Source organism: Clupea harengus, chromosome 22 (genome assembly GCF_900700415.2).
Source record: "Clupea harengus chromosome 22, Ch_v2.0.2, whole genome shotgun sequence".
In the NCBI taxonomy this organism is placed as follows: Eukaryota; Metazoa; Chordata; class Actinopteri; order Clupeiformes; family Clupeidae; genus Clupea; species Clupea harengus.
Window position 1 is genome coordinate 9,964,736 of NC_045173.1, and position 27,500 is coordinate 9,992,235.

A 27,500-nucleotide genomic window follows, 5' to 3' on the forward strand; every position below is an offset into this window, starting at 1 on the left:
TCTTTCCCCTTTTCTATCGGTACTATTTTAATGGTGCAGCAGCACTTGTCTGTCTGGCTGCCAGAGCACCTCACACATTCTCATGCGTGAAGCACGCTCAGCTAAGATGCCTTAATATAGATCTTACCGCCTGTTACAAGATGAAAGAGGTCCCACTATCTGGATCAGAGCTCATTTGTGGAATGACTGATCCAGAGAGAAGGCTACGATTTTTTTGCTCTCCCTCTCTCCCTTGGAGACAGCAATAGAGGGAGAGAGAGAGAGAGAGAGAGAGAGAGAGAGAAGCCAGATGCAGCGAGAGAGAGGACTAGAGAGAGACAGAGAGAGAGGGAGTCAGAGAGCGTGTAGGTGCATTAATGAAACGAAGGCTGGATACGCCTGGCTTGCGCTCCTTTTCTTCAGGCATTACCTCCCAGGTTAAATAACATTGCAACCCCCAGGCACCATCATCCCCCTCGGCCCGCTCTCACCACCTGAACTGCCGACAACCCGCTCGCCTCCCGCCGGCACATCCCTGGACCCACATCGCCCCCTACTGCCCAGGAAGAGAACAGTCCTCCACCTGGTCGGCCAGCACTGCCTGCCGGTGATCACTGAGTCGATTGCAGTGCAGCTTACACCTTAAACCCACATCCATACATTATGATACTTATTGGCCTTCATTCATTAGTGGTGGCTGGTGTAATGGGGTCACATTGCCTTCTGCGTTTGGCAGCACACATGTTGTGCTGAGAGGGTGGCTGAATAATGAAGGCACTGTAGTGTAGTGTGTGTACAGTGGCCGTGCTCTAATAATGATTCATATATGCCTCCCTTTCATGCACATGCCCTTGTGTCTTTTTTTGCTCCACATGCATGAGCTTCTTTCTGGGCTAATGGGATTTTGGAGAACTATGATGAATGACAACTGGGAGATGCGCTAGGCTTCACAACCGAACAATTTTGGTCTTCCTCACTTTTTCTCTCTTTCTGTTTCATTCTTTTCTTCTCGGTCTTCTCTCTCTCTCACAAGATACCTCTCTGCCTCTCTCTCTCTCTCTCTATCTTGTTCTCTCTCTCTCTCTTTCTTTCCCTCTTCTGGCTCTTCTTTGTTGGCTCTGTCTGACCTTGGCTGCATGGATGTGCATTGCAAATGATTCCCTCCACAAATCTCTTTCTAATCCCCGTCCCCCTCCCCCTCCTCTCCTCCTCCCTCTCCCTCTCTCCCTCCTGTTCGCTGTGAATTTAACTGTTTAATACTACCGTTCCGCCTTGGGATAAAGAACACGGTGACTGCTCCAATGCTCTCCCTCTGGCGGGACTGGGCACTGCCAGCGGCACATCTTTTGTAGTGCGGAAGAAAAAAATCTGCCTTGCATATTATTCCTGGCACTCCGAAGTAAATACTGGATTTATATTTATGGAAATGGTTTGGGAAGGGAGCGTTAGGAAGGTGTAATGATTGGGAACGAGTGAGCCGCCAGCCCATGTGTCCTCCCCGCGTTCCAGCTGAGGCATTTAAGCTGGGTAAATGTTGTATTTGTTAGGAAGTTAATTGGATTTCGCCGGCTCATCTCTTGAATGCAAATTGTGATTGGCATCTGGGCCTGCCTTAGGTGGTGCTGGCAGGGCCTGCGTAAGGAACATGCTGACGGATCGGGCCGTGATGAGAGACAGTGGTAGAGGTGATTCAGAGAGCTTTCCTAGCAACCATCGCTGAGGTCTTTAAATTAATGTAAAGAAAAGTGTGTGTGTGTGTGTGTGTGTGTGTGTGTGTGTGTGTGTGTGTGTGTGTGTGTGTGTGTGTGTGTGTGTGTGTGTGTGTGTGTGTGTGTGTGTGTGTGTATTTCAGAGGGTTGATATTAAGAGCTGCTGGTGCAGTCCTGAGCCGACAGAGAAATAAAAAACAAAGAAAGCAAAGCGATTGTTTGACTGGGATCCACATAGACCCCCTCTGGCAGTCAAGACTGGCAGGACATTAAAGCTGGTGTGGGCACCTTTCCCATAGTCTTTCCCTTCCCTTCATGCCACACCATCTCTCTCTCTCTCTCTCTCTCTCTTTATCTCTCTCTCTCTCCCTCTCTCAGCAGCAACTAATGTGTTTCTGTAAATAAACCATTGCACACTATTTACACCCTAAATGAATGTTAGCTGGTGCTCTGACTTCTTGTATGTAAATAACCCCCCACCCATCCCCTGCCTCTGCACTCGCTGCCGTATTTAACACGAGGAGACACTCGTTAAGACTCATCTCAGGTCCCGCGGGAGCCGCCGCTCTCTCTCCGAGGCCCGTAATAATTCCGGCAGTGTTTACCAAATATCCTCAGACAGTTAGCCTTTTGAGTTAAGTTCCTGTGCAATTAGCCTGAGTGGAGGTGCGAAGGAGCGGAGCAGTGGAGCAGCGGAGCTTGTCGGCACGTAGAGGTGCTCTCCTCGAGGCACAAGTCCCTGAGGGAGAGTGGCAGCAGTGTGCGGAGGGAGAGGGGAGGCATTGGAGCCGCATGGACTGGCTGGTGGCTGCTGTTACTGTGCTGGCTGGAACAAGGAGGAAGCATACAAATGAGCAGAGGGGGTGGGAAGTCCAGGGCAGGAGAACCCCCCCCCCCTCTTATGCCCAAAGCATGACTATAAAATCATATCCAGTGATATTTATGATTTTCTCTGTGCTTTTGTCTTGAATGAAATCACTTTTTTCGCTACCAAAGCACGTTCATTTTGCGCAGCCAGGCTCGGAAGCATCCAGCCCAGACATTCATGCCCACCTCCCCCACCCCCCACCACCCCCACCACTCCCACCTCTGTCCCTGGGGGAAAGGCTCTGACCTTGGCTCACATGCTTCACTGGCTCAGAACACTCCTTATGAGTGACAGCCTGTTTCCCTCACCTAGCCATCCTCTCTCTTTATCTCCCTCTCCATTTCTCTCTCTTTTCTCTGTCTCACTCTCTCCTTTCCTCCATTTCTCTCCTCCTCTCTTAACTCTGCCATCGACCTGCACTTTCCCCACAGATTCCTTTCTAATTAAACCGTCGATAGCGCGACCACTCTCCTGCTCTCCTCGCCTTTGTTATATTTATTAGGCTGTTCTTCTCAGCCGACCCTGTTCCCAGACTTTCTCCTTAGAGCCGCATTGAGATGGGTTTCATTGAGTTAACCCAGACCCTCTTGACATACCAGGGTTTTATGAGAGCGTAATTCACAGGCAAACCAGCTCCTCAAACCCACCTGATCTCTTTGGAAACAGGCACTCACTGAAGTGGTTACCAGCGGGTGTGAAGCGGTGCGTTCCAGTCTCTTCTCAGAGCGGCTCCTCCTGCGGTCGGGGGCGACGGCCGATTGAAACCCATGACTCAGAGAGCCGCCATGAGCCACTGGATGAGGAGGAGAGGCTGCCCTCTCTGCTAAGTAAGGACTAAATGAAGCCACAGAGAATGGCGCGGGGGGGCTTTCATCTCACTTGGCCTCCCCATCCCCAAGACCATGCCTGAGCCCGACAGCTTCATTGTCTGCTCGGGAGAGGATCTCCAGTTATTGGCAGGAGCAGAGGGGGAAGAGGAGAAAGAGAGGAATGTAATCTCGGCACCGAAGTGCTTGTTCCTCCATTAGTTGCCTTAATTGAGTGGACTGCAATATTTCAGCGCCTTATTAAATTGGAAGGGAAGCAGGCCGCAGGGTATTACACAAGAGCAAATTGATTTTGGCGCCCTGCACTCCATCTGCTAGGCTATCTTTTACGCTATCCCTGTTCCTCGTTTGCTGTGGTTTTTGTGTCGGTGGGATTGCTTTTTTTTTTTACTTTCTGTCTCTCACTTAAGCGCAACAGATCCATGCCGGGAATGTTTATGGATGTGTATTCGAGATTTAATGTTTGTTTGCTGACATCTTTCACCTCCAGACTACTTATACTCATGGTTAAGTATGTGACTGCTGTATCACTTAGAAAAAAACACCCACACAAACAAGCAAATAAAAATCAATACACTTCAATCGGCCTGCATCGTGTATCTTGGATCATTAGCTTATGCTAGGATTTGGTTTTAAATGCTGTCGTGATGGTCAAAGGAGAATGTGCAGCATGACCTCGAAGGCATGAAGAACATAAAATAGTTGAACCAGATCCAGAGCAAACAATGAAATGTTTGAACTTCCATTTGACAACCTTCTCTGTGGCATCAGGAAATTAGAAGGAGATTAGAGTTGAACATAGTTCAAATGGTGTACTGATCATAAAATATATAATGAACGGGATGGATACCAGAGGTACAGAATTCAAAACCAGGTTGTTTTCAATAGTCCTGCCTGTTTTACTGTTACTAATTTTCTAATGTAGACATGCTATTACTATATAACACGTAACTGATGGACCGTTTAAGGCTGCCACCTTCCACTAGATAGAACACAAATTATTAGGCTATAGAAAATATATTAGATTATAATTAAATGTAGTAAAACAGACTGTGCCTAGAGAAACCCATCCCAGTACTGCCAACATTATACACTGACACTAAGTTAATCACTTGGCTACACACCATTATTAAGGCACACACCATTATTCCAAATAGCCCACCAACCCTGTCCAGCCCACTCCATTTAACGGCTAAAACGTGAAGGACTGCGTCCCGATGGATTATACGGATTCTGCTCCACGTGCCATGCGGTGGAGGCACCGAAGCACATCTGTGTGGGGTCTCAAGAAATCCAGTCCGCGGCATAAGCCTTGAAAGAGGCTGTGAAATAACAATGCTCACAGGTTTGGACAGCCGCATGAGCTCTGGGGAGAATGAGAGGAGGCATGAAGAACAGATTAAGACCGCATTAGCAGCAGCTGTAGAAGTTTTTTTTATTTTTTGTATTGCGCAAATGTGTACTATGCAATCTCCATAGACTTGGGCAGATCTCAACAGAATGGGCATGGGAAGCATGTGGAGGGAATTCCAGCATTGCTCATTGGGATTATTGTGCTCCATTGTGCACGCGCGTCCCCAGAGTTTGATAGAGTTTGCCGATTTCTCCTCTGGAATTGGGCCTGGGAGTGAGAGGCTGTTTGACAAAGGAACGTAGTTATTTTTGTCTAAGTCCCTAAGTCCATTCTATGAATATCTCTGTGCTAAATTTGAATGTTTATAAGGATGGCAAGAAGGCTTTCGATGTATGGGTGTTCATGAATCCCTGTTTTTAGTTCTCTATAGGCAAGTCGAACATAGTAAAATTATTTTCTTTCTCTCTCTCTCCCTTTCTCTCTCTCTCTCTCTCTCTCAGGTCTCCTGTAATGGCTGGAGGTCTGTTTGCGGTGAATAGACAGTGGTTCTGGGAGCTGGGTGGTTACGATACTGGCCTGGAGATTTGGGGTGGAGAGCAATATGAGATCTCTTTCAAGGTAAGTTTTCTCATCTCCCTTTTGTTCTCTGCTTCAGTTAGGCTGCAGTTTAGAGTACTCCACCAGCATTCTTTTCACATAATTTTGCAGACCTCACTGAATGAAGTGAAATAAATTCTGCTTTCAAGTTTGAAGTGTTTTTGAGAGTGATTACAATTCAGAAGATGTAATTCCATTAGCATCTGTCTGAACAAACCGGTCTGGCACTCAGTTATTTATCTCTATTGGTTTTAAACTTTTTTTTAAGTTTTCACAATTGCCCCCCATAGGTCTGCAGTGTGACTCTGCCCGTCTTTCTTCCAATCATGTAAATCCACAGGATTTTGTTCTTAATATTTGTCTTCCCTTGTTCTCATGAGGCTGAAATCTCTCTCTCCGTGTCCCTATGGAGTTGTTTGTCCACCATCTGGTGCGCTCTGTGAAACTGGAATGACTCCCCAGAGTTGGCCAGATTTAGTCTTTTCAATTTTTTTTCTTCTTCTTTTTCTTCTTCCTCACCTTCCCGCTGACCGACAGCCCAAAATAAGGCCCGGAGAGGGCAGCTACACCTTTCGCCTCAGGCACAAATTAGGTTTTCAGCACTTCTGGTTCAGATTTTGCGTTTTTGATTAAGATTTGATTGATCCCAATGCCGTGCGTGAAAGATATTCAGTGCTTTTTCGCTCCTGACACCTGCCACTCGGGCGCGTTCATTAGGCCTCCCCTCAGCTGTCATCCAAACTTACAGGAACGGCATCATTTTTCCTCTCACCTGTCCTTGGAATCCATGGAATGGAAACCATGGTAACAACAGGAATTGTTCAGAAGCTCAATTGCTGGAGTGTGTGTTATTCTTCTCAGATTTGTCTTGTGGCAGGTTTCTTTTTTTTTATTATTCAGGGTTTTATTCATCATCCCTCCGTGACAGTCGGCTGTGTTATTCCACTTAAGGTGTCTCGTTTCCCTGTGATTTTGTGCACTTCAGATTGACACTATAATACAGGGAGCAATCACAGGTGAAATCACAATTATTCTACCACTGAAAGTGACAGATAAAGTGACAGCCTGAAAGCATGATCTGTCACTGCAGGTGTAAGAAGTAGAGAGTCAAACATTTACATTTTTTAGAATTCATACACTGCACTGAATGTCTTTAGTCAGGATAGATCTGTGTTATTGACTATAGTCAATGTTATTGACTATAGGCTAGCTATGTTCAATGTCATATAAAGAGTAGGGTAGGGTAGCAAAGGAAATATACATATCAATCACATCAATCCAAATTCATCCACACTGAAAGCACTACTTTTCCTGCATGGCGCTTTGAAGATAGAACCAAAGAAGTGGATGTGAAAATAACTCACATGACCCCACTTCCCTGTTTGTTCATGCTTTCTGGAATTGATCCGCAGGTCTCTTCTTTTTTAATACTTACTTTAATACTTTTTAATACTTTTTTTTTTTAATCAGGCAATTTCCAAAACAGTCTATTCACATAACGATCAGGCCTGTGAAGTGACTTTGCTCCTTGACCCCAGGTGCGGTAGGAAAGAGGGCTTGAGCCATTTGATATGCAGGAGCGTGGTGCGCAAGTCCTCACACTCACAGTAGGGGGAGGAGAGCAGAGATAAAGAGAGAGAGAGAGAGAGAGAGAGAGAGAGAGAAGGCAGGAGAAGAGGGAGGAGACAGATGGGAGACCACGGCATGCCTAAAGAAGTGCCGAAAATCCATCCTGACCGCCGCCGCACCTTCTCTCACATGTCACCAGCATCTCAATGACTGCAGACACTTCTGCCAACCAAACAAACAAACAAACATCATACGACCACACACTTCAAATAGTGTGTGTGTCTGTGTGTCTGTGTGTCTTTGAGCTCGAAGGAAAAAAGGGGGATGAGAGGTTGTAGGCTTGTGTTTGAAAAAGTATGACCAAAAGCACCCTTAAAATCTACTTATTTCCATCTTTGCTTTGCTCCTTCGGTGGGCTGTCCGTTTGAAGAGAAAGAGAAGAGATGTGTGAACGCTGCACCACACGCCCGCTTTTGTCCAATTCTGCTGTCAGACAGGCAGGAGAAGCAGGAAATTGGAGCCTGTGGAGAGGAATGTGTGTGTGTGTGTGTGTGTGTGTGTGTGTGTGTGTGTGTGTGTGTGTGTGTTTCAAAGCCCCACACAAGAGAGTGTGTCTGATTGTCTGAACATAGCTCACACAATCCCACATCCCAGTGGACCCTCAGACGTGCACTCCCACTGAGTCTGCTCAGTCCAGCACAATAAGGGGAGACATTAACCTCAATTGTGTTGTCCGCCCCCAGTCTCTTTCATTGCCTTTTGTCTACATCACCCTGGATACATTTCCATTCCAGCCTCTGTAATCATTTTTTTTTTCTAAGAAAACATTTTAATTTGTATTCTCTCTCTCTCTCTCTCTCTCTCTCTCTCTCTCTCACACACTCTCTGTCTCTCTCTCTCTTTCTCTGTGTCTGTGTGTGTCTGTGTGTTTGTATCTCTCTTAATACCCCCAGGTGTGGATGTGTGGTGGCAGCATGTACGATGTGCCCTGCTCCAGAGTGGGACACATCTACAGGAAATACGTGCCCTACAAAGTGCCCTCAGGGACCAGCCTGGCAAGAGTGAGTGTGTGGGCAAGTCAACCTTTTATCAACGCACCCTTTCACCCAACTGGCAACTGTAGCAGCCAAGTTGACACAAAAAGACATAGTGCCGTCCTGTCACACTGAGGTCTCATGTTTAGGGACTAGTATCCTGTACAGTTAGGAAAATGATGTGTTTGGGTGGAGGTAATCACAGTAGAAGTCCTGTCAGGATAAGTCAACTGTGCCATGCTAACACACTCTTAGCACAGCCCTTCACTTTTTCAGTGAGTGTCATATCCAGGCTAGGGAGCTGCCGATTAACCAGCGCTAAATTTAGACTGGAACATCAGGCATAGAGTGATCCTATGCCTTTGCGCACCCATCTGTTTTTGCCCGGTATCTCGAGAAAGTCTGTTCACTAAAAATGATGGAAGGCAGGGACTATTGGTACTGATGAAGTGGAGTAGGAGGCACTAACACAACTTGAATTAGAGATAGCAGCAGTCGTAGCAAAGCCTCTCTCGCTCGCTCCCTCCCTCTCTTTCTTTCTCTTTTGGTCTGTTTTCTCACACTGTGTTTCTCCCTCTCAGAATTTGAAGCGAGTGGCAGAGACATGGATGGATGAGTACACAGAGTTCATCTACCAGCGGAGGCCAGAGTACCGACACCTCTCCACTGGGGACCTCACCGCGCAGAAAGAGCTTCGCAAGCACCTCAAGTGCAAAGACTTCAAGTGGTACATGAAAAACGTGGCCTGGGACTTGCCCAAGTACTATCCCCCTGTGGAGCCCTTGCCTGCTGCCTGGGGAGAGGTGGGTCAACTACACACACACACACACACACACACACACACACACACACACACACACACACAGCAAGGGAGAGAGAGAGAGAGAGAGAGAGAGAGAGAGGGAGGGAGAGGCCACCCAGGTGGGTGGACACAATTTATCCTGAAGTTAGCTATCAAGTTATGTTGTCTCCATTCTTTTGGAAGACATTCTCAAAAGTCACTGTTTGGATTGGTGCTTGCTCTGTTTCAGCATAATACCGGAGGAAAGTGCCCACATTGAAAACAATCACTTATTCCTCATTACTTATACATTGTAGCAGAGGAGCTTTATCCCTTGATGAAAGAGACTCTATTTCCATAGAACCATAGAACCCAATTCTGTAAAACACACCAACCACCTTTTTAATCCTGCATCTTTCCCCAAGGCACATTAGTCCCTTTCCTCTCTCTTCTCCTCCCCTGCCCAGCCTAAGCTAGCGCTTGAACCACTCTATTTTAGAGAGGAGAGGAAGGCATAACTCCTCCATGACTGTTGTGTTCTCGGTCATGCATCTCAAACAGGGGGGCTCAACCCTCCGCCACCCTCACACAGCCCCCTTCACCGCTGCCACAGGTGGGTGTCACCAAGGCTACGGGGAGATGCGCGCTGATTTATGGGATGCGCCGTGGGCTGAAATGTAATGCATTTGTCATTTTAGAACAGGCAGGCGGCAGGCCACCCATTTATGGGCCCTATTTTAATATACAAGATGCCATCACCCCACCACCACACACACACACACACACACACACACACACACACAAACACAGAAAGGCACCGATTCCTCCCATCCATAAACCAACCTGCCGTGTGTTATACATTTGTATTATTTACCATGATCCTAAGACAAGCCATTTAGGTTGTATTATTTTTCACCTGTCATATAGGAAAGAGGGAGGCACTGAGTCGGAGACGGTAAATGGGTTGGGGGTTGAGAATTAGTTATTCATCCCTTTTCCCTCTCTCTCTCTCTCTCTCTCTCTCTCACTCTTTTTCTCTCCGGATATCTCCCTAGCTCTCCAAGCTCTGATGGAAGTTTAAATTAGGCCTGATAGATTTGCTTCATAGACGTTATTGCTTAATTAATTTCTCCTGCGTGGCAAACAACCTTTTTTTTTGCATGCTGAGATGTGTCAAAGACTCGAAACAATCAGGACAAAATGTAATTAATTTCACATCACATTTAATTGGATTCCTTTCTCTGCTGTTGGCAGACTGTGAAGAAAGTGATAATGCCAATAAGTATTTGCCCCCATCTCCAATAGATGCAATAGTCATATTCCTAAAGTCCATTAGCCATGAACACACCTGCCTCTGTCCTGCACCTCTCTGTATAAACGGGGGAGGGTGTGAATGCCTGGAGGGGACAGAGGACTGTAGATCTTCCAAACCTGCTCAGGGGGAATTTATGCACAGTAAATATCCTCTTTCCTGCAGCGAAATGATAGTAATTTTACTGTCAGGTTGATAGTTTCATTTGCAAGCTTTCCAGGCTGTGGGCTTGTCATCCATGCTGATATACAGCACAATAAAAGGGCTTCATTGGGCATTCAGAGTCACCCCTGCGGCTCAGAGTGAGAAAGAGAGAGAGAGAGAGAGAGAGAGAGAGAGAGAGAGAGGTGGGGATGGGAGGGGAGGGGAGGTAGGAGTAGGCTGCAGATCAGATCCTCTGCACATCTCCATTCTGAGGACAGGGGTCAAATTCAGCCTGACCCCTCGCCTCGCTGACTGGCAGTCTGGGTAAATAGTTTGTCGGGTGTCTGCTCAGGGACCCCAGCCTCGCCCACACCTCTTCCTTCTCCTGGTGCCCTATCCCCCCTCCCTCCAGTCATATTACAGATTCTACAAGCAGCACAAGTCCCTCCAAAGTGATGCAGTCAGAATTGATGCAGTCATTGGCTGTCTTGGTCACTTACTCTTCCTGGATATGAATAGTGGTTGTCAGTTCAGGTGACATGTTATGGAGATATGAACACATCTCAGAAGGTCGAAGGTTAGTAGGCACTGGTTACTTGATTAAGGTTAAGGTTAATTGTCCATCGCAGTATGTTTGAAGGTGTTGATTTCTCCCTTCAGAACAGTGATACCTAGCAGTCATTGTTTTTTGTTCTCCTACACTTGGAATATTATCATTGTAAATTCATGTTAGTCTTTTTTGAGAACCTTGAGAACCAGCTCAGCACACATTTCCTGCTGCCACGACCTTACAGAAAAGGGGCCTTGCTGTAAATTGTCTCCATCCACCATTCAATTGACTTTTTTCTAATGGACATAGTTGCTTCCATGGGAAAAACAGGTCAAATCATTCGGCCTGAATATATCAATCATTGGCGGACACAAGGGAGAGGCAGAGAGAGGCAGTCTCATAATGGGAACAGAAATAAATTGCATGCGCTCCATCCTTTTTCTTTTTTTTCTTGGAAAGAATCAAAATAAACGTTTACAACCAGAGGCTACGAAGGAGAGGCATGCACCTGACCCCATGTTTGGCTTCCATTTTAGCTCCATTTGTTTTGCTCGTGCTCCTCAATTTTCTGTGCCGGTTCCTCATTTGGAAGTGTGACACAACACAACCAGGGAACGCTGTTGCCTGTCACAAATAAAATTGGAAGCAATAATAGTCCCTTAAAGAGGCTTTTGTGGAGAGGGCAGTGTTAATTCTGCTTCAGCACCAGCTGTAATAAAGGGAACTGCCACCAAGTTGTCACACATCAGGATGAGCCGCTCTCCCACATTCTAAAATAGCTTGTTTCCACACTGGAGGAGAGCAGGAAAAAGGGAGAAAAAAACACCACCTGTCTGTCTCACAGTGTTAGAGACGAAGTAAGATGGAAATAGCATGCTGTGATAAGTGTGAAAAACAAGGTTGCGTTGTGAAGTATCTGTTCACAGGTGCATTCAGCCATGGCCTATCTTCACATTCGGATTTACACATTCACCACACAGGGTACCTTACACTTATATGTGTGATTATAAAAAGAGACAGGGTCTACATCTGCATAATCCAACCAATGAAAGACAGAAGGCCATGCCAGTCCTAAACAGTCTCTCAAAATTGTCGCACTTATACACATAGGATGTTTTCTTTTTTCTAATTGTATGTTTCTATCTTGTAAGTACCTTCTAAATCACTTATCCACATCCGTAAACTGTAAGGGTAATGTTTTCATCACTACAAGTGGGACTACAGTGTAGTATTATCAGATATCAACAGCACATTGTATATCAGCACAATCAGATATCAATACAGCGGCGCCAAAGTATCACAATATTTATTTATTAAATATTATTATTTTAATTATATTTCTGTACATGCTTCTATTCTGATAACTTTGCTTCTGAAGTCCAAACGGTGGCGCAAGACTTCGTTCCTTTCTTGCGTCACAGGGGAAAATACGAATCGGAGTATACAAAGCGTAATATATGTAAGAAATAAATCTCAATGAATCACAGAATCGAATCGCAAATATAGAAATCAAGAAATAAAACGCAATGTATCCCATCGTCACAATTCCCACCCCTATCCATTTCTGTCCTGCTGTATATCCATGGCAATACGATTAGGAGCCACTGGAAAAGTCATGGAAAGCAAAGAAGAGACATTATCAATCAACCACACACCTTCAACATTCTGAAGTGCAAATGACAGCTCATGCCTCCCCCTGGTGGCAGATGTGGGTGCTGCAGATTGAAAATAAAACAGGGCATTCACGTGGCACTGGTTTTGGGACACTGCGTGGGTGCAGTGTGGTGTGGTGTGTTGCTGTGGTGATGAGTCCCTGTCACCTTGCTGGAGGGACACACAGCAGTGGTGGGTCAGCAGTGGGTGGTGGAGCGAGTCACGCATGGAGGCACAGGACACCTGGTGCTGTCCCGCTCAGGCCATTTCACATGCAGCCGTCCCAGCCTCATGCATTATGGAGGCGCGCGGTGACTCTGCTGAGCGCGGCGGAATGCTTTAAAGAGAATTAGGCAAATGCGACAGCGCATCAGAAATGTGGGCACGGGCCTCTGAAACTGCTTTGAAAGTTTGCTCACAGCAGGCGGCGAAATAAACTACACGCACAGCGAGTGTGCCAAGGGAAGAGGACTGTTGATCATGAATCACTATTTAAAAATGCTGATTATCTGCTGAGTCAGGTGTGTGTGGGGGGTGGAGGTTGGGGGTGGGGGGTGGTGCGTCAAAGACTGGGGAGAGCATTTTTTTGCCTTTGCTTCATTGAGCTCCTTTTGGTGTTTGGAGATCAAAAGTCTGAGGGCTCTGAGCCGGTAACAGAACTGGGATGTGTGTCTCTGTGTCTCTTGCAGATACGCAATGTGGCGTCAGGTTTGTGTATCGACTCCAAACACGGCTCGACAGGCACAGAGCTGCGTCTGGATGCCTGTCCGAAGGAGGGGGCTGAGCGCACGTGGGCGCACGAGCAGGTACGGCACCATGGGAGGGAGGGAGTGCATGCACATGTACACACACATACACACACACATTGCAGTAAGGACCACAAGCACACACACACACACACACACACACACACACACACACACACATTGCAGTAAGGACCGCAAGCACACACACATACACACACACACACCACTCAGCTGTGACTCAGTAGCCACACTCACTCAGCACAGCGGCTGAAGTGACAGCAGGGCCGCAACCTCACTGTGGAGACAGCCTACCATGCTGAGGAAATTACAGTCTCATAGACTCCCACGAGCTGCTTGATGGCTATTGTCTTTGGCTCCACTTGCACTCTACAGGGAAATTCATGCTTTGGACCACTGTAAGCACTATCATTTTGAGGACTCTGAGATCATGCAGTGCATCAGGAAGTATATGGCCCCATCGCTGCTTCCTCCTTGGCTAGTGTGGCTTGTTAACCTACCTGTTGAGAAATGAATTACTGTAAGTTGTATACTTGATGTCGTACTAGATCTAGAAGTGGTAGTCATAAGACCTGAGCTTTGCGTCTCTTTGCCCCATTAGATTTTCACATTTGGTTGGAGGGAAGACATTCGGCCGGGTGACCCCCTCCACACCAGGAAGTTCTGCTTCGATGCAATCTCCCAGAGCAGCCCCGTCACACTGTACGACTGCCACGGGATGAAGGGCAACCAGCACTGGAGCTATCGGAAGGTAACAGCCATCAATCTACATTAGAGCTCAGTCATTTTATAGCAACCTGCTGAGGTTCTTTTCAAACCAATAACTGGTAGTAGACCCTGCTATCCATGGCAGGGGCTCTTTTACATGTAATCTACATCAGAGGTCAGAGGTAGACCACTGCACAGAGTGAAATGATACACTATAGAGACTGTATACACAAATACAGAATATCGTTACTCGTTTCCAGGTATATCAAAGACAAGGAGCTCCTAATGATGTACACCAGCAAACCTATGTAGGTTATACAATTCACATTCAGTGACATGAGCATGTATTTTGAAGGTGAACTGGATTTAACATAATTTTTTTTGGGAAGCATCTTATCTGTATAGCGTCGGTTGTGATGTTCTCTCATATTGACACAATATTTAGCATTTTGCTTACTCCTGCATATTTGTGGATATACATATTTATTTCAAAGCCCCGTTAATAAACATTAAGTACATCACCTTGATTACTATGGAAATGATATACTGCAATGACCATAGGAAGGTTGTGAAATTAAATATAGGGCTAAAAATTGCTCGTACATCCAAACTCGTAAACTACCATACTTAAAATACAGCACAAGAGGAAGAAGACAGCTCAAGGAACTATTTCCTCTAATTGCAATCCATGCTGGCATGAACTTGCTCAACTACTAGTGGATATATCTAACAGAGAGAGAGTTTGTTTTACACAGAAATACTGGGTAACTGAGCCTAATTCAGTACCATGGAGAAAAGCTATTAAGTATGCCAGCAATGTGTATTTTTGTTATAATATGGTTTAATCAAATATAGTTTTACCTTTCACATATGAAAACATTATACATTAATCAGTGCTGCAGCATGATATCCACTGAATTTGTAACGTTATTCCTTTTTTTGCATATCCAGTTGTAAGGATAGCACGCACCAATAGGGAATATTAATTAATGGAAACTAGTCCAGTTGTAACAGGGCCATAAAGTTTCCTCCCCCGGTTTGTCACGTTGGAGTAACTTTGAAATTGACCTTGTAGATATGCAAGTAATAATACTTGGCTAATTATTACCTAATTTGTTATTGCTGTGCTGGGTGGTAAGGGGGCTGAACAAACAACAAAACACCTTGGTTTGACACGAGGAACAATTTGGGTTGCACTCCACATAAAACTTGTTTCCAATTTCATCTGGCAGCTTTACAGAGGGCAGATCATTAAAATCAAACATTCTTTCTCACAGAGGGTAGAATTTGAGGAACTCAAAAAGGGCAAGTTTGGTCTAAACCACTCACAGTACTATTATTTGTTGGAGTTTTACAGGAGTTCAGTGTGGGTTTTAATGAATGGCGGAGTGCAGGCAAACTCTTAGGCAACACGTAGACTCTTAGGCAAAGCTGGGTCTGTAGTCCTGAGGACTTGAAATTGCTGATAAGGCTTGTAACATGCCTCACTTTGCCTCTACCCCACCTCCCAAATGCGAAGATGATCTTCTGTTCTTTCCTGTTTCCTCGCCACTTCATGTTGAAATATTAGTTTTTTTGTTCTCTCAGAGTAACTGAAAAAGCATGACTGTGTCCTTCCACGGCACCACCTCTAATCTGACTAAAGGAGGGAAAAAAAGGAAGAGTGGCATACAGGATTCATTCCACAGAGTCACAGTGACTGTGTTTCTCATTTATTTTCACTTCTTAATTTTATGGCTTCTAATTCTTCCCTTTTTTCTCCTTACTCCCGCTCCCCCCCCTCTCTCTGGGTTGTAGGATAAATCTCTCTACCACCTGGTGAGCAGTGGTTGCATGGACTGCAGCCCCAGCGATAAGAGGATTTTCATGAACAAGTGTGACCCACTCTCGGAGACGCAGCAGTGGCTGTTCCAGAGAGTTAACGCCACCGTTTTGGACAAATTCAACAGCGCTGCCAGCTCCTAGGAATGCTGACTGCCCCATCCTGCCTTCTGCCCCCTGAACATGTACACAGCAGCCAAGCAGCTGTCTCACAGACCTCCCAGAATCCTCAGCGATAGGTCTTAGCAGCAGAGCTGAACGATAAACTGTGCGTGTGCGCGCGTGTGTGTATGCATGTGCGTGTGTGTGTGTGTGTCTGATCTATCTGAGGCCCTTACGCTCTGGGAGATGGACTAAAGTGGACCAAAAGTACTACACACAGAGTCCAGGGCTGTAGAGACTTCAATGGCTGTGTGAGACGCTCGGCTGATGAGGCCCATTTAGGACCACATAGAGCCCTTGCTGGTCAAGGAAAATGTGGACAGCAAAAATCTCCCTCTCTCTATTAGGCTCTGTCTTTCTTAGTTATGGAATTACATACTGATCCAACCCTTTCTCATTACATGACAGATAAGGAGGAATTTGAATTTGATGAATCTGAACAGAACAGAATCTGAATTCTGTTCCAGTGACCTCAAGACTGCTCCTCCACACCCTGAAGATTGCATAGTGAATCTGGATTTGGTCAGAGATTCTGAAAGGAATGCATTGTTTAGTTTTGTATCACTATTTATTTTTCATGTTTGTTTTAATGTATATTTATTTTTTATTTATTGGGGGCCATTTTTTTTATCAGTGTAAGTTATTATGTATATACTTTAATTAGGGTTTTATTTCTGGTTCCTGTAATAGTAAGATTCAAACTGCTGACAAGTGATTTTTGTCTCATTGCTCTGGAATCAGTTTTGTTCAGGCTTTATTTCCAATAAAGCAAAACAAAAGTGTTTGTCTGTGTGGATGGAAGTGGGAAGGTATGTTTTGCATAATTTTCATAATCATCATTGCATAATTTTGCATCTAAATATGCAATTGATGCCGCAACATAATATAATAATAAGGGTAGGTTGAGGGCATCTTTGAAGCCCTTTCGGAACGCACTCCTCTCTAGTCTTGATAGTGTCTGTAAGAGTGGTGTAAGGGCTCCCCCCTCTGTCCAGAATCACACTGTACACTTTAAGAACGCCTTGCATCATCAGCCATGAAGCCAATGAGGGAGAATTCAGATTATTGCTTTGACAATCGCTTAAGGATCATTCAGTGGAAATGAAGAAACAGGGCTTGATGAAATTTGAAAAATTACTTTTCAAGCCTTATGTTCAAATGACAGCATGGATGTATAGACTGTATTAGTGTTGGAGTGAACAGGGGGAATATATTAACTGTAGTATAGTAGGATGTGCTACATGCCCTAGTTTTAGTCTAAAGAGGTCCAGTTTCATGGTTTCTAAACCTATACACTATCCCTTTGTGCAGTGTTACGCATATCGGAGAAAGAACAGGAACCCATGTTCCTGCTCTTTCATGCTCACTGCCCTCCATAATATTTTATGTCAACATGTGGTTCTTTGTGTTTGTGTAGGTACTGTGTTTACATGGTACACATCAGGTCCTTGAGTGGAAGTGGTGAAATGGTAGCTGTGACTTTAAAGCAGGAGCTAAAAGAATCCTCAACTCCGGGCAGAAGTTTGCTAATATTTGAGCACAACACCCAATCAAATCAAACCCCTCCCTTCCGTGCTCCCGACGCAACGTGTTGATTGGCTGGAGTTATTTTGAGGGCACACACATAGAACGGACAGCTAGAGGACAGTGGGGAGCAATTAGCTGAATTGGACAAAAAGTGCCCTGGAGTAGAATTCCGGACTGCAGGGAGGGCTCAGAGGTTCGGTGACTAGTTAAATTGATTTGTCTCTAAATTACAGGTTTGGGTCACCATTCTATTTTCCCTCACTGCCCTTTTCGGTCATTTCCTCACCCAATCAAGAAAGGGTAAACCCTGAGAAATTCAGGAGGCCCCGCCTTGGGGCAGAGGCCCACGACCATGCCAGACATTATAGATTTTGAGGTTTAGTAAATAAAGCTTGATATTATTCAGGGGTAGCATCATTTCTAGCTATGCTGCGATCGTGGCATTTGTTAATTAGTCCAATTGAGCTTTCTTATCCCCACCATTCCCAGTTTGCATGCCTGTCCCTCGATTTGAGGATGGGGCCCTCATCCCTGCTGTTTCTAACTGGGAGAATCTTGTCTTGGATCCAAATGCTGGGCTAGTGAGTGCAATGGAGTATGAATGTTTCATTGAAATAAAAAGTGTCCTAAGCGTTTCGTTGAGTTTGACCCTGCAGCAGGGAGTCTATACAACAAAAATAGGACCTGACAAGAGAAAGTCCTGCTAATTCATACCACAGGAATACGGGGTCACATTACACTTAAGTGAGGATTTCTACTCACTTTTGTTTTCTGTTCTTCTGTGCTATGTACTCTACTAAAGGTTTTAGGTTGTTAATCTCAGAAGGCCTTGCCCTGAAACATCCTGAAAGTTATGTCTCTTCAGTTTCATTTGGAATCTTGTTACTTATGTTTTGATTCTTGTGCGACATGGAAGAGGCTTGGTTGTTTCACATAACAAGTACACATCAGTTGCGATATGCGAAGGTAGTCTGTGTTCACAAAGCTTTAATAAACAGTGAATTTGACAGTGTTACTTCTATGGAACAAGAAATGATAAGACATTGAATTCACTGGTAACAATTAAAAAGCTGAATGTGTATAAAAATGGACAATTAATAGAGGAATTTGACCACTTATTGCAATTAACTGTTTTTGCATAATGATTTCTAAAGATTTTATCCATTTCTATTTCACTTCACTTTCACTATTTCACTTCAATAATCCATTCCCAACCAAGTTAAAAAAACATTTTGGGCATTCAAGTTTAGCACAATGTCAAGTCAAGCATTCGTACGTGGTGCAATATTTTATGGTTCATGAATTATCAGCATATGCATCTACACTGAATACTTTCTGTTGACATTAATGGTTATTATTCTATAACAGTCTGGCACAAGAATACTCCCAAAATGACCAGACTTGTCACACTACAGCACCACCAAACATTTTACTATTCAACATGGTAACCATGGGTGTTGCCAGGGTCACTCCCTACATGTCAACAGAGTGCACCAGTGGTGAATAGGCTTTTAAACTATGTAAATCAGTGCAGTACATTTCCAGGATATGTGCCACAAATTGTGGCCTAGAGTTGTTGGGGATTCTAACTGGATTAGATTCAAATAGGACTAGGAGCATAGATAAGCATTGATCCAATATGTTATCAGTGGCTGGATCAACAAGTGTGTCAAATCACAAATGTTGAGATCACAGCAATGAAGCCAGCTAATTATTAAACCTACCAAACACAACAGGGAGACGAGATAGGGCAATAGATAGTTGATATACAGTATATATATGTACATAAATAAAAAAAATAAAAAAAAACTGCCTTTACATCTCTCTATATACAAACTAAAGTACTCCATACAACAATAGGATACAAATTGAATTTAAGATATAGCTATAATTGTGCAATTTAAATGTAGAATTTGCATTATGTATAGCACTCAGAGGATAAGTCTCTTCTTCCGGCACAGAGGGTAATCATATATTGTTATTGCAGTGGGCAGGAATGACTTCCTGGAGCCTCAGGGTGTTGTCAAATGTGTTAAGCAGTTTGTCAACATCTGGCTTTCAACCAACCCTAGGGGCTCCAGAGCATTCCCCAGCACAGAGCCAGCTTTCTTTATTAGCGTGTTAAGTTTCTTAGTGCAACTGTCTTTGATACCGCTGCCTCAACAGATGACTGTGAAGAAAACTGCACTTACAACAATAGACCGGTAGAAGATATGCACACATGCATATGCACTTGCTGCACACATTAAAGTAACTACTCTTACTCAAGACGTAGAGTCAGCTTTGTCCCTTCCTGTACACAGCCTCAGTGTTACATTTCCAGCCCAGTCCCAGGTATCTGTAGCCCTCCACCACCTCCACCTCTACTCCCAGGATGGAAATGGTTTGCAACGTATTCCTGGTCCTCCTAAATTCCACAACCATCTCCTTTATCTTGGCTGCATGTAAGACAAGGTGGTTGTTCCCACACCACGCCACAAAGCAGTCCACCAGTTCCCTGTACTCAGTGTCCTGTCCACCACTGACACCACTGCATAGTCGTCTGGAAATTTTTGCAGATGACAGGACTCTGAGTCGTCAGCCTTCAGACTTTTTACCCCGCTGCCTTCTGGAAGGCGGTACCGCAGCATCCGGTCTCGTACAAGCAGACTGGAGAACAGCTTTTACCCCAGGGCCATCAGGCTGCTAAATGGACATTGATACTCCACCGCCACTTTTGCACTCGCCACTTACAAGCACTGCCACTGTCACTTTCATATTACTGTTTGCACTACACTACATATACTGTCACTTCCTACCTACTGTTTGCACTAGCAGTAATACTTATCAGAAAATTGCACTACCTGTAACTCCCTCACTGGGTTGTATGTAGGTTAGTATAGGTTAGCATAGTTTATTATATGTGTATTATATGTTATATGTATATATGTTAGTATTATATGTATAGGCTGCTATATGTATATTTAGTATTATATGTATAGGTTGGTATATGTTTAGCACATCGTATTGTATATTTATCTTGTATATTGAGTAAGGTTATTTAGGTTATTATATGTTTATATAAATTATGTTCATAGTACTTGTGCAGAGTGTACATCATGGTTTGTTATGTTATAATATGTGATGTTATGGTATGGTAGGTTTGGGCGGCACCTTGTCATAAGAATTTCAGTGCCCAGTCTGACCCTGTGTCATTTTGTGCATCTGACAAATAAAAGACTTGTAACTTGTAACAAAAAAGTCTGAGGTATACAGCGTGAAGAGAAAAGGTGAGAGGATAGTCCCCTGCAGCGCTCCTGTGCTGCTAACCACCTGCTCAGACACACACTGAGTCGCACAAACTGTGCTCTGTCTTGTCAGGGAGGCAATAATACAGGGTGTTGTGGAGGTGTCTACCTACATCTTTCGGAGCTTGTGTTGAAAGCACTGGGGAAAACAAAGAACACGATGCTCACAGTGCTTCCATCTTTGTGCAGGAGAGAGTGGGCTCGCTGAAGCAGGTAGGCTGTGTTGAAGTCCATGGTGGGGGTTCAGGGGTGACACAGTGTGAGTCACATAGTTGGTGTGTTCCATTTACCTTAGAAGTCGGACCTTGGAATGACGCCACACTCGAGTTGACTTCAGGGGGCATTTCCTGTTGAAACTTCCAACTTGGAACTGGGAAATTTCGATTTCCACATACAACTGGAAAGCAATATAAGTCCACATCACCAAGGAGGTATAAGAGGGAAGCAGCCGTGGTGGCAAGGAGGCTGTGGGGACTCTGTGGCCGGGGGAGGGGGAGGGGAGGAGGCAGCTGAGAGTGCTGTACCAAACCTGTTGAAGAACACGTTCAATGCATTGGCTTCAACCCGAAGCTTGTGATGCTTGACCACACATCCTTCACATCCTGTTTTGCTGGATCTTGTTTTTCTAGCTTTCGCCTGTGGGCATCCTAGCTCTTGGAATGTTGTTTAACGGTATCTCAATCTGTGCATCAGATGTACAGAGATGTGCTAAATGTGCTAATTGTCTACCAAGATTTGTGAATGTGTAAAGGAACCTGCAAATGTGTATTCAGAATCAGTGTGTGCATAATCAGTTTTATAAACGTATACTCTAAGTAATGAGATTTGCAATTTGGGTGTATTGAGATTTCTACATGTGTAGACAAGTCTGTAAATGCATGCATAGATCTGTAAATGTGAAGACACATTTTGAAATGCATAAGTAGATATTAATGGCTGAAAATTCTCAGTAATTCGCTCCAAGATACATCTTTTGCCATGTTTCTCATGCATGCAAGAGTTATTATTGGAAACATCGCACTGTCCTGGTGGGGATGGTGGTATCAACACAGAAGTTAATGTAATCTGTAATGCGTTCAGTCATGGAGGTGATCTCATCCCCAGTGACTGAACTGAACTGAACAATAATGGCGTCATGTGAACCCCCACGGCAGATAATTTACAGGAATAAGGGCTTATGTGACTGTATGCAGTTTTTGATGTTGCTATCCACAAAACGTCTGAGAAAACGGATCCAAACTTTCCATCTTTCATACAGCCCTCGACAGCTAACATATTTTGTTGTTACATTTTAAATGAAAGTGTGTCCTCTGTCATCACCTCAACCACTCCCCACTCTCTTTATATTCTCCTTTCCAGAGTACAGTCCCATGAGAGGAAGAAAAAAATTCAATGTGGTCATTAGGAAGAAGAAAAAATAGAAGAAGAAATGTGGTCATTAGGAATGTTAGGAATAAGGTATAAGGAAAATAGAGAAAGGTACTTTCACTGTGACAGAAGGGGTCATGACAGCTTGTATCTTTGAACTGCCAGGTTATGGCAACATAATAAGTAGCTGTTACGCCCCTCTATACCCCGACTGGCTTTGCAGTTGCAGTGAAACAGCATTTGGGTGGTGAATTGGCATATTTAGCTTGTTTGTCCACACCTGAGGAGGTGTGGATAAAAGCAATGCTGTTTGCCCTCAGAAGGGGTATTGCATTCTTACCATGCGTTTTATGTTGGTGCACACTTGGCATTTACTATTTTATCCCCTATTTTGTATTATTGGTAATAACCCCCTACTTTTTTGTGTACTCTGTGGTCTCTCTCAATTTATGTTGCGGGTCGTAACAGTAGCCTACACGTTAAATTAAAAACTGATCATGTCTTTTCATTATTAAAAAACTCATCAATTGCCCCAAGCAACAGATTGAATACTGGTCAACTAGAATCTCACTCCCAAATAGGGCCTTGAATAATTATGTTTTTGAATAACCAACCACGGTATGATCCTCATTAGTGGATCAACAGTAATTAACAAAAATGGTTTCAATTACAGAGATATTGATGCAGTGTCTTGTATGCAACTGAATGGGTAAATGATTGTATCCGTGTGTGCCTGTGCATATCCGCGTGTGTGGGTGTCACGCTTGCGCCTCACCTGTGTGAGGGAGTTGACTGATAAGATGTCATTGTTCAAGGCCCGGCAGCCTGCGTGTCATAAAAAATAAAAAAAAAAGGGTTTTGCTCGAGGAGCGGCATGACTGAGTGAGGAGGCAGCAGTGCCTGATCGAGAGGGATTCGAACTAGAGAGGCGCATTACTGCAACTCGGCGAGGAACAGGATAGGGGGCTCGAGCTGGGAGTCACCAAGTAGTCATTGCTAGCTGGTTTGCTAGCCGCTAGGTCCTTGTCATATCACCACTATATTTGCAAAATGAGGGTAAAAATTGGATTTATTCTGCGCAGTATATTAGTCATTGGCACCTTTTTAGGTTTAGTTGTACTCTGGTCTTCCCTCTCACCTAAAACAAGCGATGAACCGTTTGGTGCTAAAGTGGTACGTATTTATATTGCTCATCATAAATCATGGTTTTCTTTTCACGTATGGTAGCTGATGGCAACTTAAATGTGATTATGCTTTGCAGTTTATGCAAGCATTTTAGCTAATGGCAAGCTAGCTAGCACGTTAGCCAAATCGTTGTCATGGAGATTGCTGGCTAGTATGTTGACATGAAGAACGAAAATTATGTTGACTGCATTTCCTAAATTCCAGCGAAATCATATTTTGATTTTACATGCTTGAGTCTAAGTAGAAACGTGGCAACAGTAATGGTGACATTTTGCGTCTGAAATAAGTATTCAGGCTAGCTTGCTAACGTTAGTTGTTCTTGAATCTTTGCCTGGGTCATTATCTTACAATTGCTTGGACAGCAATATCATTCAAACCCGGAAGGTTTATGCTAACGCTAGCTGCTATGTCACTTAATTGATGTCCAGAAAGCTATTAACGCTTTGGTGGAGCCGATTATTTATGTTTGGTAATGTTGCTATCATTTTTGTGGGATAAAAGTGAAAATTGACAGGTTAACTAATACAAGTAACTTGCGACCAAGAAACCCCCCCAGTTAGTATTACTAACGTTAGCAAGCTAGCGATGGGTTAAATATTGCCAAGCCACAATAATATAACTGAAGTTGGCTAACGTTAGGTAAACTGTAATACAGATGTAATACATGTATATAATACATACGAATATGTAGTTAGTTAGTTAGCTTGGTTAGCTATACTGGCAAATGGGTATAATCTAATAACTATGCCGGTGCTGACATTTCTTTTAAATTGATATAGGTGGCCTCATTGAGTTTGAGACAGAAGTGAGACACGTGGCATCACGTTATATTAAACTTACTAGCTAACCTGTTAGCCAATTAGTGCATTATTTCCTTTAATATAGAGAATAACCGCGAAACATTCGTGCTTTGGTATCACTAAAGAGAAATGGCATATTCCATGGGTAAATAAAGCCCTTAAGGTTTAACAGCGCTTATATATATGCCAGGTCGAGTCTGTGTACGTGTAGATAATGGTTGTAAACGCAAAATACCCATTGGTAATAAGTGACACAAGTATGCTGTGAAGATTTTAGAACCAACCGATAAACAAGTAAGATTTGTTGACTCTTAAGGTAAGTCCATAAACCTAGACGTTAGCCTACATCTCTTTGCAAAGAGACCATCAATATTGTGTAAGGATTTTGTATTGTTGAAAAAGTACAGTTGTTGAAGTTTTTGCCATCTGTGAGTTCTCACCCACACATCTGAACCACAGGAATCCAGGGAGGCTGTGCCCCAAAAAAACGAGGCTGTGGGAAACCAATTCAAGCCAGTGGTGCCCTGGCCACATGTGGAGGGTGTGGAGGTTGACTTGGACTCCATCCGGCAGAAGAATGGTGGGGACAAGCCACGAGCTGAGGCACCTAACCAGCAGAATGTCATCCAGAAACAATATGTCACCTTCCATCCCCACACCCATGCCTACTCGAACCCTGTGCTCAAGCGGGGCGCCCTGGGCAACTTGGAGCCCAAAGAGCCAGAGCCCGAGGGGATACAGGGTGGACCTGGGGAGGGGGCCAAGCCGTTTGTGCTGGGAGCAGAGTACAAGTCAGCCATACAGGCCAGCGTCAAAGAGTTTGGTTTCAATATGGTCGCCAGTGACATGATCTCGCTGGACAGGACCATCAATGACTTGCGGCACGAAGAGTAAGTGGGTTATGGTTCTGGGTTATTTAGATGCTGAAAACAAATGCACCCAGTGTATGCAGATGATCTGTTTGTACAGTGAGCCAGTGATCTGTTTGAGCTTGTAGTTTAATGAGCTTGAATTGTGGGGGAATCTCTGCGGCCCTCCTTTCAATTTGATGTTTCAGTTTAATTTTTCAGGCATGTATGGAATGAAGTTCAATAGAAAGATGGCTCTAACTAGGTGAGGCCTGGGCGAGGTACTGATAGAACAGGTTTCTGGTTTGACTGACAGAGGGCCAGCCCTGAAAGTCGGCCTGTCATGCAGTAAATGCAGGAGTGATATTTCTGGATTGGGAAAGTGCATGTAAAAGCAAGGTTCTCAAATTATGATCACTATGGGACCAGATCAATCAGATCCTGTCCAAAAGCAGTCTGATTCACATGGATTTCTTGTATGTGTGAAGACAATCTGCACAGTGTTTGCAACCATGCATTGTTTGTGTATATACCTGTTGCACGTTCAAGCACGATACACGGATATCTGATCACAGTGGAAGCCACAAAGCACAAGTGAGATCAGGTCATTCACTATGTAGATACTGATATCCACAGACGGATCTCATGTTGTGTGTAAATAGAGTCGTAGAGATACTGTGCACTAATTTCCACTGGACTGGTTTGGGCTATGTTGTAATACACTTTTAGCTCAAGTTACTGTAGACTTCCCTCCGCCTGTATACCCATTTACACACATACACACTCCATCTGAGCAGTCAGCCAGTGCTGGGATTAAGAGGACTTTCCGTGTGAATTTCATTCAGTCTGTTTCCTTCCTAATAATCCTGCCCCAGAAAACCGTGGCAATGCTGTAGCTGCAGTTACATAAATCCCTGAGCTAAAATGCTGCTGTCTATCCACGTCACTACTAAGTGATCAGCAGAGCTGCGGTATCTACTAATAATAACACCCTCGTCTTTGTAACGCAACTAGGCAAGGCAGAGCTATCCCACAGTCACACCCACTCTCATTCAGGGTTATCACACACATTTATTTACCATAGAATTATTTCTGGGTCATGCCACACATGCTTCCTTTCTTGCGCTCTCTCTCTATTGAGCTCTCTCTTGCTTTGTTAAAACAGCTGGATTATTTTGGTTGAATGAGATTACTTTCAAATCTACCCGCACTTTTGGTGAAGAAATACTTTTAAAAGAAGGCAAAAGTAGATGAGCGGCAAGATCTGCTTAAAAGTGAACTATACTGTCTGTGCATTCACTTAGTGAGCACAACAGATATGGGATTAACCGTCCTGGAACCATGACTTTCTTCCTTGCTGCTGTCATAGCAACCGCAAAATGAAAAAGGGTTCTGATGTTGCCAGGAGAGGTTGCTGGTGGTATGGATGTGGGATTGGGGATGGAGAGGCAGCAAGCAGAGGAGCAGATCAGTCTCCTCCAAGCATCTTATTAAGGTTTGGCCTCCGTGGGCCTTCTGATTAGTCTATGAAGCGGTTGGTGATCTCACACACACACACACATATTCACACAGAGCCACACCAAAAGCAACAGACTCCGCAGGGAAATACAAATAGCCTTTGCTGGAGAGTTCTGGACTGGATCTGGCCATTTGCCAGATAGCAAACAAAGGGCAGCTCTGTTGAAGGTTCCCCTGTTGTTTCGGGCTGTGTGCAAATGTGTGCGTGACACAATGGGCATTTACGTGGCAGGTAGTAAACACACACTCACACACGGATAAAAATACAGCCGTTCAGTAAAAGAGCAACACATGCCTTCAGCGCATCGCTGTTCACAGGACATGTCAGCATTGAGGATAGTCAGAACAGAATGGGGTTCTCGTTGTCACTGGACAAGTAATTCCCCAATTCCTCTGACAGACTTGGTTCTGTACTTGGCTCTTGATTTTTCATTGCAACGGCGCTTCTTTGCCTTGATTTCAGGCTGAACAACATGGTCAGTAATGGGTTCTGGAGTGTTCAGCAAATGGAGGAATATACTCCTTAGAAGCCAGCTTTCTTTGATGAGGGCTGTTCTATGCACATGTCCACAGAACTGTTGTCACTTCCCCCCTTTGGTTGATTGAGTCTTTTTGTAGTACCTTTTTTTCCCAGTAGATGGAGCAACGTGTCCATTGAGACATTTTGAGCGGTGCTATGTTTGTTTAATTTTTCAATTGTCCTGATATAAGGTTCATTTGGAGTGCCGTAACATTTGCATTTGATCTGTCCTCACACTTCCAGTTCACTATAACATTTCAAGTCTTTTGCTTCCTACCAAGTGGTTCAGAGAAAGTTCCTCATGGTCAATAATCTGCATATTAGGGTTAATTTACTCAGCCTGAGGTCCACAGTTAAGGCTGTATTATGGCTACAGTAATTCAGTAAGCATTAGGCCTAGTTGAGTTCCTTCCTTGTCTTGCACAGACAAAAGCAGGAGCCTCTGTGGCTGTCTAGGTATCAATATACAGATAAGCCTAGATAAAGGGCAGTCCTTTTAGAAGCACAAGCCTGTGCTGACTTCCCGCATGTGATTGTTGCTAATTAGTGAGTGTTGTTTTTTTTTTGTAGCATCTATGTGGCTTCTGTGGACACATTCACTCCGGTAAAAGAATG

General features: G+C 44.2%; 2 protein-coding genes across 4 annotated transcripts in view; both read left to right on the forward strand.

Annotated features, from left to right (window-relative positions):
• galntl6 (polypeptide N-acetylgalactosaminyltransferase like 6) overlaps positions 1–16,616 on the forward strand; it is a 154,568-nt gene extending 137,952 nt beyond the window's left edge. The window contains exons 8-13 of one of the 2 annotated variants that reach the window (XM_031559204.2): positions 5,238–5,355; positions 7,857–7,976; positions 8,519–8,740; positions 13,067–13,183; positions 13,743–13,892; positions 15,647–16,616. In XM_031559204.2, the coding sequence (XP_031415064.1) occupies positions 5,238–5,355; positions 7,857–7,976; positions 8,519–8,740; positions 13,067–13,183; positions 13,743–13,892; positions 15,647–15,814 (895 nt within the window). In that variant the 3' untranslated portion in view covers positions 15,815–16,616. The remainder of the gene's footprint in view (positions 1–5,237; positions 5,356–7,856; positions 7,977–8,518; positions 8,741–13,066; positions 13,184–13,742; positions 13,893–15,646) is intronic. The other variant, XM_031559205.2, reaches the window with a different exon arrangement.
• A 6,025-nt stretch (positions 16,617–22,641) lies between these two features.
• The window catches only part of galnt7 (UDP-N-acetyl-alpha-D-galactosamine: polypeptide N-acetylgalactosaminyltransferase 7), a 12,948-nt gene continuing 8,089 nt past the window's right edge, over positions 22,642–27,500 (forward strand). The window contains exons 1-2 of one of the 2 annotated variants that reach the window (XM_012837009.3): positions 22,642–23,187; positions 24,459–24,889. In XM_012837009.3, coding sequence (XP_012692463.1) covers positions 23,065–23,187; positions 24,459–24,889 — 554 coding nt within the window. In that variant the 5' untranslated portion in view covers positions 22,642–23,064. The remainder of the gene's footprint in view (positions 23,188–24,458; positions 24,890–27,500) is intronic. The other variant, XM_012837008.3, reaches the window with a different exon arrangement.